Below are 17,319 nucleotides of genomic sequence, written 5' to 3'. Positions count from 1 at the left end.
CTACTAGTTGAGGAAATAGCTAAAATGACAATGAAGGGGGAAGTTATCATCATGGGTGACTTTAATCTTCCTGATGTGAACTGGAAAACAAAAATAACTGCTTGTGCCAGGAGGACACATATTCTAAACTCCCTACTGGGATTGTCTCTAAAACAAGTCGTTGAGGAGCCAACTCGTAAAGAGGCCATACTAGATTTAGTGTTAACAAATGGAGATTTGGTATCCGATATTACTGTAGGTGAAAGTTTAGGATCCAGTGATCATCAATCAGTGTGGTTTAATATAAGAACAGTGACTGAGTCACACCACACAAAAACAAAAGTTTTAGACTTTAGAAAAACAGACTTTTCTAAAATTAGAATATGTGTAAAGGAGTCATTATCAGACTGGAGCAATTTAAATGGCGTCCAAGAGAAATGGGATTATTTAAAAGTTGCACTACTGAAGGCAACAGAAAATTGCATTAGACTTGTCAGTAAAAGCAAAAAAAATCAAGAAACCACTGTGGTACTCAGTGGTGGCCAAGTGCAGATGTGGCCAAAATAGTAAAAGCGAAAAGTTAGCATTTAGTAATTATAAAAAAAACGGAGTGAGGAAAACAGAATGATCTATAAGATTAGGCAGAAAGAGGCTAAGCAAGTTATGAGAGCTTCCAAATCACACACAGAAGAGAAAATAGCAGAGTCAGTAGAAAAGGGGGACAAAACTTTTTTTAGATACATAAATGAGAAAAGAAAAGTAAAACAAGGATTAGTTAGATAAAAAAAAGAAGGAAGGTATGTAGAAGAGGATAAAGGTCTAGCTGACTGCCTCAATTAATATTTTTGTTCGGTATTTACAGATGAAAATGAAGGAGAGGGACCTCAGTTAAGAAAAAGGATAAATGAGTTATTTATTACACGTGAGTTTACAGAGGAAGAGGTTCTAGTCCAAAAGTCAAAAGTGAAAAGTAAAGACAAATAAGTCAATGGGACCTGATGGAATACACCCAAAGCTATTAAAAGAGCTTAGTGGTGTACTTCTATTAACAGATTTATTTAACCAATCATTGATAACAGGAGTAGTCCCAGAAGATTGGAAGTTGGTGAATGTTGTGCCTATTCACAAGAAAGGTGAAGTCGGGCAACTATAGGCCAGTAAGCCTTACTTCAGTAGTGGAGAAAGTGATGGAAACCATGTTAAAGGATAGGATTGTTGAACATCTAAAAACACATGGATTTCAAGATACAACCAGAGACAACATGGGTTTACTTCAGGGAGATCATGCCAAACTAATCTTATTGATTTTTTTGATTGGGTAACTAAAATTATAGATCAGGGTGGTGCAGTAGACATTGCTTACCTAGATTTCAGTAAGGCTTTAGACACTGTTGCACATATAAGGCTTATCAATAAACTGCAATCTTTAAGTTTGGATTCCAATATTGTTGAATGGGTGAGACAGTGGCTGAGTGAAAGGCAACAGAGGGTTGTAGTCAATGGAGTATATTCGAAGCTTGGGCTTGTCACCAGTGGGGTACCTCAGGGATCTGCACTTGGACCCATTCTCTTTAATATTTTTATTAGTGATATTGCAGAAGGTCTTGATGGTAAGGTATGTCTTTTTGCTGATGATACTAAGATATGTAACAGGGTTGATGTTCCAGGAGGGATAAGCCAAATGGCTAATGATTTAGGTAAACTAGAAAAATGTCAGAGTTGTGGCAACTAACATTTAATGTGGATAAGTGCAAGATAATGCATCTTGGACGTAAAAACCCAAGGGCAGAGTACAGAATATTTGATAGAGTCCTAACCTCAACATCTGAGGAAAGGGATTTAGGGGTGATTATTTCTGATGACTTAAAGGTAGGCAGACAATATAATAGAGCAGCAGGAAATGCTAGCAGAATGCTTGGTTGTATAGGGAGAGGTATTAGCAGTAGAAAGAGGGAAGTGCTCATGCCATTGTACAGAACACTGGTGAGACCTCACTTGGAATATTGTACGCAGTACTGGAGACCGTATCTTCAGAAGGATATTGATACCTTAGAGAGAGTTCAGAGAAGGGCTACTAAACTGGTTCATGGATTGCAGGATAAAACTTACCAGGAAAGGTTAAAGGATCTTAACATGTATAGCTTGGAGGAAAGACGAGACAGGGGGGATATGATAGAAACATTTAAATACATAAAGGGAATCAACACAGTAAAGGAGGAGACTATATTTAAAAGAAGAAAAACTACCACAACAAGAGGACATAGTCTTAAATTAGAGGGACAAAGGTTTAAAAATAATATCAGGAAGTATTACTTTACTGAGAGGGTAGTGTATGCATGGAATAGCCTTCCAGCTGAAGTGGTAGAGGTTAACACAGCAAAGGAGTTTAAGCATGCGTGGGATAGGCATAAGGATAGCCTAAGTTAAGGCCAGAGACTAATGAAAGTATTTAGAAAATTGGGCAGACTAGATGGGCCGAATGGTTCTTATCTGCCGTCGAATTCTATGTTTCTATGTAATTTGGAACAGTGCATTGCAAGTTTTTTTATGTTTAAAAGAAATACTGTTATCATTAGGAGGTTTGTTCAATAAAATTTGAATTGTACTCTTAATAGTTGATAACATGAGAATTATGCTGACTGTTATTTACATCAATTATTTAGGTAAATGAGAAAAATATAATTTGCATAATAATTTGGAACAGGGTGTATATCTTTGATTCCCAGCATCAAAGATATATTAGCCTTTATTTTAGACTGTTAGGAACTAGACTATGATGAGCCTGAGGAGCTCTTTGTTGAGGGCAATCCAGCAGCACATAGTCGCTTTTCAATCTCCACCACTGAGTTATTTTCTCTTCAAATATCACCAGTACCAGTGTCCTTTCCACTTGTGTCAGAAAAGAGTGATAATGAATCATATACTGTTGTTCAATCCACACCCAAGCTGTTGATCCTGCAATCACCAGTGTTAGGCCACTAACTTCCACCAGTGCAAGCACCATCCAAACTAGTTCCAACACTAGGCTTTTCTCCTATTAAGAACAGTGGCCGGAAAAGTAGTTAGAAATAAGCTGAAGGCAGGTAGAAGAAATATCAGAATCTTTGCCAGGCATGGTCAGCTGTTTCACCCATCATTCCAAAGTGTGGGAACATTTGTTACAAAAGGTGATGAGAGTCTAGCAAAATGCAAACTGTGTGTCACGACTACTAGTGTGGTCCAGCTCGCAGAAACTATGTAAACATATACATATACAAGGAAAGGAAAATAAAAGGACAGAGCGTAAAACCGGACCTTAGAATGGCCGGACTAATATGCTAGAGACAGAGAATGGTCAAAGGGAAAGCCGAGGTCAAGGAAGCCAGAAAATACACAATACCATTTACACAAGCCAAGTCAGGGAAACCAGAATACAGAATAACCAGGGAAAAGCCAAGATCAGGATACCAGGAAATCAGATACACGAATATAGAGCACTCTCAGGAAACCAGGAAACGGAAACCATGACAGGGCAAGGTACTGGGGTGAGTTAGGGATTTAAATATCCCTCTCTATGCTCTGATTGGTCAGAGGGCTACCTCTGACCCCAAAACGTGCGTGTGCGTTGACGTTGTGATGTCACGCACACGTTAGTATAATTTTCGGGGACGGAGCTAGAGATGAACGCGACCACGCGGTCAGCGCCATCTTGGATTTGGGCGCGATGTCCGGAAGACCTGGGGGAGCGGTTGCCGGCTCGCCGACGAGCAGGTAAGCTCGTGCTGTCGGCGAGGCTGTGCCGGTCGGGCACGGCCGTGTGATGCGGCGGGCCGGCGACCGCAACACTGTGTGACTGGGAAATCAGTTGAACCAACATCTTCACACACACCACAAGGTAGAGTGACATTTCTGTGATTACATGTGAATATGAGTGACATTCCCTTATTAGTTTAACATGTTGAACCATGTCACATGAAGGTACCCTTGCCAAGATATTACTTCACTACATCACTTTTACAATTTCTCCTTTATAAGTTAATCTTTCACATAAATAGTAGCAGAGTTAAAACATTTGAGATTATATAGTATATCTTAGCTTGCAATATTTCCAACATCTGAAATATTATTGTAAATCAGAAATATAGGTCTCAATTTAATATTTTTGGATTGAATATTTTGAAAAAAATATAATTTTAAAAGTTTATCCAAAATATTAAATTGAGACCATAATTTTTCCTCATACTGTAAGTGTCAAAAATAGATAAATAAAAATTGTCAAACTAAATTTTGTTTTGCATTTCTTTGGATACATAAATTTTAAAGCAGATGGTATAAAAATAATATAACATTACCATTCATATTTTATACTGAGAATAAAAATATTTTTTCGGAACTTGCATTATTTTTCTAAATCTACATTAAGGATCTTACTCATGGTCAGGTAAACCAGTATTTTGAGTATCTTGACAAAATAATTATACCTTAAATATTGTGCTGGGCTCTTCATTAAGATTCACCCTCGTTATAACACGACCTGTATTTTCTTCAACATCAAATATACTGGCGCTGTATGGAAATTGTTCCACATCTACTTTATATCGTACTCTACTAGCCGGTGTTCCCTGTAAAGATAAAACAAGAAATATGTTAGATCTACAATACTTTTTCTATTTTTTTCCACTGTATAAAAGTGGTGAGATTGTAGAAATCTGGACAAATATATTGCATTGAAAAATATATATTTAAAAATATACAAAATTAAAAATAGCTTATTTTCTTTAAGTACATGTTCATGTCATTGTAAGTACTGTTGTACATGTTAAGAAACAGAGTGATGGCAGAAATTACATTGCTGAATCATTCTTATTTTTTTTTTTTATTCAATGATGTATACCGTATATACTCGAGTATAAGCCGACCCGAATATAAGCCGAGGCCCCTAATTTTACCCCAAAAAACTGGGAAAACTTATTGACTCGAGTATAAGACTAGGGTGAGAAATGCAGCAGCTACTGGTAAATTTCTAAATAAAATTAGATCCTAAAAAAAATATATTAATTGAATATTTATTTACAGTGTGTGTATAATGAATGCAGTGTGTGTATAATGAATGCAGTGTGTGTGTATGAATGCAGTGTGAGTGTATGAATGCAGCGTGAGTGTATGAGTGCAGCGTGAGTGTATGAGTGCAGCGTGTGTGTATGAGTGCAGCGTGTGTGTATGAGTGCAGCGTGTGTGTATGAGTGCAGCGTGTGTATGAGTGCAGCGTGTGTATGAGTGCAGCGTGTGTATGAGTGCAGCGTGTGTATATGAATGCAGCGTGAGTGTATGAGTGCAGTGTGTGAGCGTATGAGTGCAGTGTGTGTGTGTATGAATGCAGTGTGTGTGTGTATTAATGCAGTGTGTGTGTATGAGTGGTGTGTGTGTGTGTGTGTGTGTGTTGCAGAGCCTTGGTGGGGGATGGGCAATTTTTTTTATTATTATTATTATTTTAATATTTTTTTTATTATTATTATTTATTATTTTTATTTATTTAATTATTTTTTTTATTATTTTTGTATTATTAATTAATTTTTCTTTTTTTTATTACTACTAATTATTTTTTTTTTCGTCCCCCCTCCCTGCTTGATACATGGCAGGGATGGGGGGCTCTCCTTCCCTGGTGGTCCAGCATTGGCAGTTCAGTGGGGGGCTGTGGGGGCTGTAAGAGAGTTTACTTACCTCTCCTGCAGCTCCTGTCAGCTCTCTCCTCCTCCGCGCCGTCCGTGCAGCTCCCTCTGTCAGCTCCCAGTGTAAGTCTCGCGAGAGCCGCGGCTCTCGCGAGACTTACACTGGGAGCTGACCGAGGTGCTGAACGGACGGCGCGGAGGAGAGAGCTGACAGGAGCTGCAGGAGAGGTAAGTAAACTCTCTTACAGCCCCCACAGCCCCTGTCTGTATTATGGCAATGTAAATTGCCATAATACAGACTCTGACTCGAGTATAAGCCGAGTTGGGGTTTTTTAGCACAAAAAATGTGCTAAAAAACTCGGCTTATACTCGAGTATATACGGTAATTAAATTATTTTCTAATAGTGGGCTTCTCTCTAGAGGCAGATTCACAGGTCTACAGACCAAATAAGTCACTGATGCACATTTATTAAAATGCAATTTTTGTCTTTTCATACTTGTCCTTGTGGTAAATCACTCCTGTATACATTTCTTGCATTTTAACACAACCTTTAAAATTTCCGAGCTTTTTTTTTTTCTTTTATTCGAGGGAATTTGTGGTATGTTCTCACACACCGAATAATCTAACTGCTGTGTGGATCTATGACAGAGCTATGCTTTTGCACAACTCCATGAGTTTGTTTACAGTAAAGCAGTAGTTTCCAACCCAATCCAATCTACACTAACAGCTCAAATTTCATCAGTATGCCATTAAAAAAGCAAGCTGGAAAGTTTAAATCCTAGGGTGTAAGATGTAACTTGAGAATAAGGCAGGGAGCCATTGACGTAGAGTTCTTAAAAAATAATAATAATTGTTTTGATATTAGACATGTGTGACCTTTTTAATGTGTGTGTTTGAGTAGTACAGTGTTCAAGAGCAATAAAATAAACACTCCACTGTGCAATAAGTAATTGCTTTAGTTTATCTAAACCTAGATTATATACTATTTGTCATTATTCTATCTCAGTTTTCACAGTCCATCCTTCCATTTATCATAATTGTGAGGATATTTATGGGGTCACACATATTATTAATATTTTACAAAAAAGATCAAAAATTAATGTAATTATTTTTATAAATATCAAAAATGTATATTTTGACACGGTTTTCCCTTGATTGATTTAAAGGGACACTGCAGGCACCCAGACCAATTCTGCCCAGTGGTCTGGGTGCCAACTCCCATCAGCCTTAATCCTGCAAGTGTAATTATTGCAGTTTTTATGAACTGCAATAATTACCTTGCAGGGTTAAGTCCTCCTCTAGTGGACGTCCAGCATCGCCAAAATCCCCATAGGAAAGCATTGAATAGCAAGATGGACTCCAAGGACTCAGAACCTGCCTTCAAACATACAGGAGCTGAGAGTAACATTTCTGGCACTTCTCCACTTCCAACACCTTATCCGGAATTCCTGGATCAAATTGAGAGTAGACAACAAGATGGCTGCAGCTTATATCAATCATCAAGGGGGTATCAGGAGTATCTCACTGATGAGAGAGGTGACTGCAATCATGAACTGGGCCCAGTTACATGTAGAAGGCTTGTGTGCAATCTATCTTCCAGGAAAGGAGAATGTTTTAGCAGACTTTCTCCACAGACACCAGATAGAGTCAACAGAATGGCATCTTTCGAAGACTGTATTCCAGCAATTGGTCCAGAGGTGGGATCTTCCCCACGTGTATCTCATGGCGACAGCTCAGAATGCTCAGGTTCCATGTTTTGTGTCAAGGAGATTCCATCCAAAGGCAATAGCTCCGGATGCATTGTCAATAAAATGGTCTTTCCATCTGACTTATATTTTTCCCCCCATTCCTGTTATTCACGCTGTTCTGAGGAAGATTTCCAGGGAAAGTTGCAAGGTGATAGCAGTAATCCCCTTCTGAAAAGGCTAGCAGTGGGGGAACAGTGGGGGAAAAGTGGGAGACTCCAGATTCCAAGGATCTACTGACTCAAGGCCCTTTATTTCATCCGGAACCTCACACGTTCAGGCTTCAGGCATGGCTATTAAAAGGGGATCCCTAATTGAACAAGGCTTATCAGACCAGGTGGTCTCAACCCTTTTATGTTCCAGGACAAATTCTCCTTCCTCTACTTATCATAAGACCTGGGAAGCTTTTGCCTTATGGAATAATTCTACTGTACTGCATTCAAGTACTCCTACCATCTCAAGTTTTGGGTTTCTTACAAGCAGGCCTGGAGAAGGGTCTTAAGCTTAACACCCTTAAAGTGCAATGTTCAGCTGTTTCTGCTCTTTCCAGAATTCGATGGGCCATTCATCCTATGGTGGTTCATTTTTTCAAAGCCATTTTATGAATTAGACCTCCTATTAGGAAATTCACTGCTTCATGGAATCTGCCTCTGGTGCTACAGGCTTTGACAGATCCTCCCTTTGAGCCCATTGGTCAAGTATCTACTCGCTCAGATTCTGAGTTCGGCCTGTCTGTCCTGAACTCTAATAATCTGCAAATCTGATATATTACAATTTTTGTGTAGCATAAATTACCCTCCCTGTGTTATTATTGCTTGGGGAATCCCATATGTTAAATGCTGCCATGATTAGCCAGGAATACGGAAATGTATTCATACTTACTGTAATTTTCTTTTCCTGGCTATTACTCATGGCAGAATTTGGTTTTTCCCACCCTCTATTGGATTTCTCCTTGTTACTTGACTGAGGAGTGTAAGCTAATTGAGTTCCTAGGGAAAGGTATGCTTAATTGTTTGTGTTTCCTGTCCTGAGGGTTAGGGGGAAGAAGCTAAATCCATATGTTAAATGCTGCCATGAATAATAGCCAGGAAAAGAAAATTACGGTAAGTATGAATACATTTTCTGTAATTTTTTACACCATTTCAAGTTTATTAAACAAAAACACTAAACTTCACACCACATTGACATAAGTATTCAGACCCTGAACTCAATTCAAGCACATTTGGTAGCAATTACAGCATCAAATTGTTTTGTGTATGATGCAACAAGCTTTGCACAGCTAGATTTGGGTAGAGTCTGTTATTCATCTCTGTAGATCGCTTACGGCTCTGTCATGTTGGGTGGGGACTGTTGGTAGTCCTCATTTTAAGTTTTCTCCAGAGATGTTTGATTGAGTTCAAGTCTGGGCTCCAGCTGGGCCACTCAAGGACATTCATAAAGCTATCTTTAATGCACTATTGTGTTGTTTTGGCTGTGTGCTTAGGATCATCTTGCTGAAAGGTGAACATCAGTGCAGTGCGAGGTCCTGAACATGCTGGATCAGGTTTTTATAAATGACAAGTATGTATTTTGCTAAGATTAGTTCCCCTAAACACTAACCAGTCTTACAGTCTATTCCACTTAAATTAAAAACACCTCCAAAGCCTGATTCTACTATGGCTATATAACACACGAGGTACTCATCTGTTTAGAACTAATTAAATAACATTTCATGCAATAACTAGACATAATTTGAGCGTGAACAAGATATACAGACTAGAAGAACAAGCACTAAAATATAAATTACCAGCTTACTAAGGTAGCAAACACTAAACAATGGGTACTCCCTAAGAACCCCAAAAGCAAAATACAAACAAAATGGCTTAAATGCAGAATTTGATTTATATAACTTTTTATATTTATTTGTTTCATATATTTTTATTTTCCATCTGCTGCAACTTTTTTACGCAACATTTTGTACCTATTTTTTATGTTATCATGTAGTTACATGCGTCTCATTTTTAATTTCTTTATTTTTTTATATGGCCTTTGACTGTTACCTAGTTTGCCATGTACACCAAATTTTCCAACATATTTATGTCACCATACAGTTTTCAATTTCTTCCCTATGTCGCCTTTTTAAAAAAAAAAACAAACAAAAAAACCACTCTCTAATGTTTAAAAACAATTATTTTATTTATACCAGTTATCTGGGTATTTTGGTAGTTTTTTTTTTTATTGATTATCCATTACTATTTTCTGTCATCATTTTTAGGTCCCTATATAGCCAAATATATTGCTCCAGCTCAATAGATATAGCTTATTTTTGTTTTGTTTTTTTAAATAATTTTTACCTGTCTATGATGGACTATTTTTATGCCCTCCATTTTGCCCTCTCTAAATATGGTCATTTTGGATTGGTATTTAGCCACGCCGCAATACTCCTGCATTCTGTTTTTTAGATACTATTAATTTAGTTTTTTTTCTATTAGATTTTTCCTTTGTCTTACATTTTCATTATATTTTCAGAATATCTTTCTAATCATAGTGATTGGTAATTAGTTATGATATTTTATATTTCTACATAATTCTTTTACTTTTCATTTTTTTTCCCATCTCTCCCCATGCCTCTTTTAGGCATATGTGCCCCTTTTGTACTGCCTTCACTTTTTATTTTTATTTTAGTGTTCATGAATTTAGCCACTTGACGTGTTCGACTCACGTTACATAACGTTTTTTCTACTTTTACCATCTCTCAATTATTGTTATACATCTATGGTTAGTTTCCCACTTTTATTTAGTTTTCTACCTTTATTATAGTTTGCACAATTTTGTATCTTGTACACATTTTGCCTTTATACATGCTTGCGTGGCTGCAATTGCAGTCACGTGACCATGATGTAATTTTACTACAAATGTTAAAATGAGCTTCTTCTATATAACTCCATGTACCCGGCTTTAATGTAACCCACTTGAAAAAGCTTCTGAACAAGATCAAATACATTGTGGATTGTTTTAACCCTTTACTTGTAATACAATAAAGCGACTTTAGTTTCAATCCACATATGATCTACCATAGATATATTGATTGTTATTTTTAACCTTTTTATTCTCCTGGTGCCCCTGTTTGAAGCATTTTCCTGTGGAAAATAAATATCTAATCCTTGGTGGGAATTGTACCACCTGTGCTGTAAACATTGAGCAGCAGCATTGCTATGCTAAATTTGAGTACAGTCTCAGTGTATATATATATATATATATATATATATATATATATATACACACTCAGTACAGTGAGCACTATATTTTGTTTTCTTCCTTCATCTACACTACCAAATAAACAGTGACCAAGAAATATCCTTAAGGCACATATGGTTCCGCCATACGCCTATTACCTTGAGCTCAGTATGAAGCTTCCCTCTTGTGAGCGTATGTCCTCTTATTTTATGACTACATCTTTATACTTACTATACTATACTATCACATATATCATCTTGTAGTTGCATATCTTTTACTAAATATTCACTGGAATCATACCTTCAACACCTAAATCCATTGGTGGGGAATGCACTAATATATGCTATTAAAACTGGAGGTGGTCTGAAGCACCACACCATGTGAGTGAGAAATTCTACAATTTACCGTTGTGTGTCTTAACCTATCAAGAAGTATTTCACTATTGTTTTTTTTTTCTTTCTTCACATGTATGCATTGATAAGAGACCATAGGCTATAACAAGCAAAATCATTTGGTGAAACATCCAATAATCCTGGAGCATAACCTTTGAACTTTCTCATAACTTAATTTTAAAAAAAATATATGTTTTCTCCTTATTAAGTGCAACCTGTTTTGTTTTGTTTATTATAGTTTTTTTTTTGTTTTTTTGTTATATGGTAGTTGGCCATAAGGTAAAGTGTAGCATTTTAGCAAAAACAAAAATAAAGAATGAAGGGTTCCTGACAAGGTTGATGAAAGAGTATTATAGAAATTAATTTAAATATACCTTTAAACGGCTATTTTAAGAACTACAATTATTTATAATAATCATTATAAGTACGTCTTTGTTTAGTCAAAATAAGTTAACTATTATATTGTTTTATTTCTACTATATTAAAGATGAAATGAAATGTGTGTATGTGTGAGTAAGATTACATTTTAGACATTTATGGATGCAAAGTACACTATGTCTATTAATCAAAAAACAATTTCAATGTCCTAAAAAAAGTGATAGTTTTATCTATCAAAAAATGCTGATTAATGTCTGCAAATATGACAAAAATGAAAGTTTTTGTATAACAAGTGCCATAGGTTTCACCCTTTCAAATTATTATTCTAAAAATCACTGTTCTTAACATTATAAGCCAAAAGAATAAAGCTATCAACCATTGAAGTGGGTCATAACAAAAGACTAACAAAGGTTGTCTGAGAAACATTAGTATCATTAATCATTTTGCTTCCCTTGCTCTATTTTGAGAGGATAGAAGATACACAGGAGTGACATACCAGTTTAATATCTGTGCTTTATATATTAGTTGTTCATTTAATATGCACACTGCTACTGATTTATAAATATATACCGTATATACTCGAGTATAAGCCGAGTTTTTCAGCCCATTTTTTGGGCTGAAAAACCCCAACTCGGCTTATACTCGAGTCAGAGTCTGTATTATGGCAATTTGCATTGCCATAATACAGACCGGGGGAGAGGGGGGCTGGCAGAGCTGTAACTTACCTGTCCTGCAGCTCCTATCAGCTCTCTCCTCCTCTGCGCCGTCCGGTCAGCACCTCGGTCAGCTCCCAGTGTAAATCTCGCGAGCTGACAGAAGAGCAGAACGGACGGCGCAGAGGAGGAGAGAGCTGACAGGAGCTGCAGGACAGGTAAGTTACAGCTCTGCCAGCCCCCCTCTCCCCCCCACTGAACTGCCACTGGACCACCAGGGAAGGAGAGCCCCCCTCCCTGCCATATATCAAGCAGGGAGGGGGGACGAAAAAAAAAATATAAATAAAATAAGAAATAAAATAATAATAAAAAAATTAATAATAACAAAAAAAAGGGGTATAAGGACCACTATGGGAGGGGGGGGGGTATAAGGACCACTATGGGAGGGAGGGGGTGGGTTAAGGACCACTATGGGAGGGAGGGGGGTATAAGGACCGCTATGGGAGGGAGGGGGGTATAAGGACCACTATGGGAGGGAGGGGGTGGGTTAAGGACCACTATGGGAGGGAGGGGGGTATAAGGACCGCTATGGGAGGGAGGGGGGGGTAAGGACCACTATGGGAGGGAGGGGGGGGGTAAGGACCACTATGGGAGGGAGGGGGGGGTAAGGACCACTATGGGAGGGAGGGGGGGGTAAGGACCACTATGGGAGGGAGGGGGGGGCGGATAAGGACCACTATGGGACACTATGGGATAAGGACCACTATGGGACTATGGGAGTGAGGGGGGGTATAAGGACCACTATGGGAGTGAGGGGGGGTATAAGGACCACTATGGGAGGGAGGGGGGTATAAGGACCACTATGGGAGGGAGGGGGGTATAAGGACCATTATGGGAGGGAGGGGGGGGTATATGGACCACTATGGGAGGGATGGGGGGGGATAAGGAACACTATGGGAGGGAGAAGGGGGATAAGGACCACTATGAGAGGGAGGGGGTGGGATAAGGACCCCTATGGGAGGGGAGGGGGAAGTAAGGACCACTAGGGGAGGGGAGGGTAAGGACCACTAGGGGAGGGGTGAGTCAGGACCACTGGGGGGGGAGTGAAGGAACACGGGGGTGGGGAGGTAAGGACCACTGAGGGAGGAGGAGGGGAAGTCAGGACATATGGGGGGGGGGGGGGCGGCAACATTTTTTTTGCCTACGGCGGCAAATATCCTTGCACCGACCCTGCACACACTGCATTCACACACTACATTCATGCACACACACACTGCATTCATGCACACACACACTGCATTCATGCACACACACACTGCACTCATACACACACACATACGCACACACTGCATTCATTATACACACACTGTAAATAAATATTCAATTAATATATTTTTTTTAGGATCTAATTTTATTTAGAAATTTACCAGTAGCTGCTGCATTTCCCACCCTAGTCTTATACTCGAGTCAATAAGTTTTCCCAGTTTTTTGGGATAAAATTAGGGGCCTCGGCTTATATTCGGGTCGGCTTATACTCGAGTATATACGGTACATTAAAAAAAGTTTCTTATGATGTTACCTCAATGTAAAAATGAACAGAGCTATACACTGATCAGACACAACATTAAAATCACTGAGAAGTGAAAGGAATAACATTGATTCTATTGTTACAATAGCAACTGTGAAGGGGTGGGATATATTAGGCAGCAAATGAACAGTTAGTTCTTGAATTTTATGTGTTGAAAGCAGGAAAAATAGATCCAAGTGATGGCTAGATGGCTGGGCCAGGCTGGGCCAAAGCATCTCCAAGCTTCAAGTCTTGTAAGGTGTTCCCACAAGACTTGCAGCCTGTGAAATGTGAAAAGATCCATGAATAAGCATGTGAAAAGATCCGATTGACTTTGACATGGCACAAATAGTGATGGCTAGACGACTGGGTCAGACTGGGCCAAAGCATCTCCAAGCTGCAAGTCTTGTAGGGTGTTCCCACAAGACTTGCAGCTTTTGAAAAGTGAAAAGATCCATGAATACACAACTGAAAAGATCAGAGTGACTTTGACATGGCACAACTGGGTCAAAGCTTCTCCAAGCTGCAAGTCTTGTAGGATGTTCCCAATATGCAGTGGTTAGCATCTTCCAAAAGTGGTGTAAGGAAGGACAACTAGTGAACCTGCACCAGGTGCATGAGTGCCCAAGACTATTTGATGCATATGTGAAGCGAAGGCTAGCACCTCTTTTGCAATCACACAGATGAGCTACTGCAGCTCATATTGCTGAAAAACGTAATGTTGGCCATGATATTAAGGTGTTAGAACACAGTGCATTGTGATTTGCTGCACATTGGGATGGGTAGCCCAGACCCGTCAGAGTGCCTATGATGACCCCTGTCCACTGCTTAAAACACCTTCATAAGGGATGTTACCATGGAGAAATTTAAGAAGGTTGCCTAGTCTGATGAATTACATTTACTTGTAGATCAGGTGCATGGGAAGAAACAAGGCCGGTAAAAGCAGTGTTGTGCTCTTTGCTATGTTCTGCTGCAAAACCTTCGGCATTCATGTGGATGTTACTTTGACATGTACCAACCAAGCTCCCTGGTGGCAGTGGCCTCTTTCAGAAGTATAATGTACCCTGCCACACTGTAAAAAAAATTCAGGAATGGATGGGGCTGTCACTTCCTCCTAAGTTGATCTCATCATCAAAGGCCTGGTTGCGCTCTTAAAGCAATGCAGTGCTTATAGGGCCCCTGGAAATATATTGCATTGGGTGGGCCTAAGAGCCCCTCAATGGGCATCCTTGGAGGTAGCTGGTGGACACCTCAGTTGCAGGGGTCATCAGGCGGCCGCCCCCTCCGGAGTGACGGACCCAGATGCAGCTGCGACCCATTTAATTGTATAACTTTTACTCAACCTTTTTCAACTCTGTTGGTGAGAACTGAAAGATAATTCAGGAGAAACTTTTATTCTAAATAGATTTTGAAGAAATTGTTTATATTTGCTGTGTTGTTTTGCTTTCATGGTATGTAGGAGATTTTTTAAGCTTTTATTCTTTAATTAGCACTTAAATTGCTGACAGGTATTTTGATGCATTGCATATCTGCGTGTGTGCTTTTTTTTTCCTGGGGCTGTAACTGATAATTTGGTCTATCTAAATTTAAATATTTCTTTTCACACTGTAAACAGTACCATACAAACAATAAGACTGTTCATGCTTTATGTGTTTAATTTTATAATCGTAATTCAATTTTTTTTATAACTGTTATGTCTAGGGAATAAAAATATCAAACATATATTTGCTGAAAATCCATAGATAAGCATATTTTTAAAAATAATAATAAAAGCCCACTATATAAAAGCTATAATGTTTTCCTGTTTATCCAGGCTGACAGAGAGATTATGTCTTTGAAAACAATTTGAAGGGAAAATAAATTTGGAGAGGCATTCATTAGCTTTTCTGCTGCCCAAGGCAGCAAGAGAGATCATGCCTTGCAGAACACTATATGCTACTCCATGGACAGCTAGCATTCACTCCTGCTCTCAAAGCTACAGATGTGTAGGAATATTCCATTTAATAGCTACTTTGCTGATGAAAGCATATATTTTCTTTGATTTTAGTAGAATAGACTTTGATTGCAAAAACACATTCAAAAGTCATTGTGTTTGGTCATCATATGTTTTCAATGAATGGAGATGTCTTCTGTTGAGAGTAATATTTCTTAAAAAGCATACTCAAGAACCTTGTTATAAAATCCTTTTGTCTTACAGGTGTACAAAGTACAGGCAAATAAATAAACAATGTTTGTTTGTTGATACTTTGCCACTACAGACTGCTAAGTAATACCATTGCTATTTAATAATGTAAAGCAAACTATGCTTACAAGTTCGTTCTAATATGGTTTTAATTCCTGTGATGACAAAAAGTAGATGATGCAGAAAATAAAATATAAAACAAGCAAGATATTTTTAGAAAACATTCAAGGTTAATGTAACAACAAATATAATAATCCCATAAGTATAATTGTTTATAACTCTTTATCACTTGTTTATTATTATTGATTCTTACTTTTCTTTATATACTAGGAACTAAATTTGTACTGTTTCATTAGTTGAAATTGACAATTCATGCTCAGTGTAATATAAAAATTGTATATATATACAAGTGCACTTTCTTTTAGATTTGTATTTGATATATAAACACAGTACTGTCATGTACTCTATGATCTTGAAAAAGACCCGGCAGGGTCGAAACGTCGATTGATTTTTGTACACTTTTTTGATGACCAAATAAAGCACCAATTTGTCCACTAATTTGAAGACCTGTGAGTGCATTTAGATTTTTTTCATTTATGAGTATATATATCTGACGCCAGCAATTTGCACCCAGGCACATGTGATATAATTAATTATTTTTGGAGGAGAGTGCCAAGCTTCCATTTGTTTATATATATATATATATATATATATATATATATATATATATATATAAAATATAATAAAACCAATTAAGAAAAAATATATATTACACTGAGCATGAATTGTCAATTTCAACTAATGAAACAGTACAAATTTAGTTCCTAGTATATAAAGAAAAGTAAGAATCAATAATAATAAACAAGTGATAAAGAGTTATAAACAATTATACTTATGGGATTATTATATTTGTTTTCTTCCTATAAAAAAACCTACTAAAAAGAAACAAAGTTTATAGTATAATACTTATACACAATTTAGTATGTTTCCTTCAAATAATTATTTATTAAAGAATTTCATAAATTTTACAATAATAATAATAAATAGAATAAAAATAAACTGTAAAATCAACCCCATCTGAAGCAAACTCACAAATGCGATAGGTACTCACATTAGCTTGCATGTGAAGGATCAGTTCCTCGTTATCGATTGATCATAATTGAATAAGTACAACAGTGACAGGATGTCTTAGAACCAGGATTCTTTATTGTTGCTTGCATATAATAATACAAATTAAGTCAATAACATTTAAAAACTACTCCATGTGTGCACATGTTAAGATGCACTTGGTATGAGATGGTGGAGATAAGTAATTTAAAAAGTTCTCCAGACATGTGGCCTAATTTAAAGTCTTAGTTATAATCAAACCACAATAAACACATCTTGCTATTGGTGTCCTTCATTTGGATCCACCAATAACATTATTTCTTTATAGTAGGTTTTATAAGGAAATAAAATATGATAGAATAGTATAGATATAGATGTATAGAAACATTTCATAAGTGTTATTAATTAGCACACCAATGTATTATTGATTTTCTTAATTAGTGTTTTGTGC

At 37.6% G+C, this 17,319-nt stretch overlaps 1 protein-coding gene across 1 annotated transcript in view; it reads right to left on the bottom strand.

Moving 5' to 3' along the window:
- Window positions 1–17,319, bottom strand: part of PCDH15 (protocadherin related 15) — a 1,410,242-nt gene that overhangs the window by 274,115 nt on the left and 1,118,808 nt on the right. Inside the window, exon 22 of the mRNA XM_063435339.1 lies at window positions 4,440–4,580. Within this exon, the coding sequence (XP_063291409.1) occupies window positions 4,440–4,580 (141 nt within the window). The remainder of the gene's footprint in view (window positions 1–4,439; window positions 4,581–17,319) is intronic.

The sequence above is a fragment of the Pelobates fuscus genome, chromosome 10, assembly GCF_036172605.1.
Source record: "Pelobates fuscus isolate aPelFus1 chromosome 10, aPelFus1.pri, whole genome shotgun sequence".
Taxonomy (NCBI): Eukaryota; Metazoa; Chordata; class Amphibia; order Anura; family Pelobatidae; genus Pelobates; species Pelobates fuscus.
This window is presented reverse-complemented; position numbering and strand designations above follow the sequence as displayed.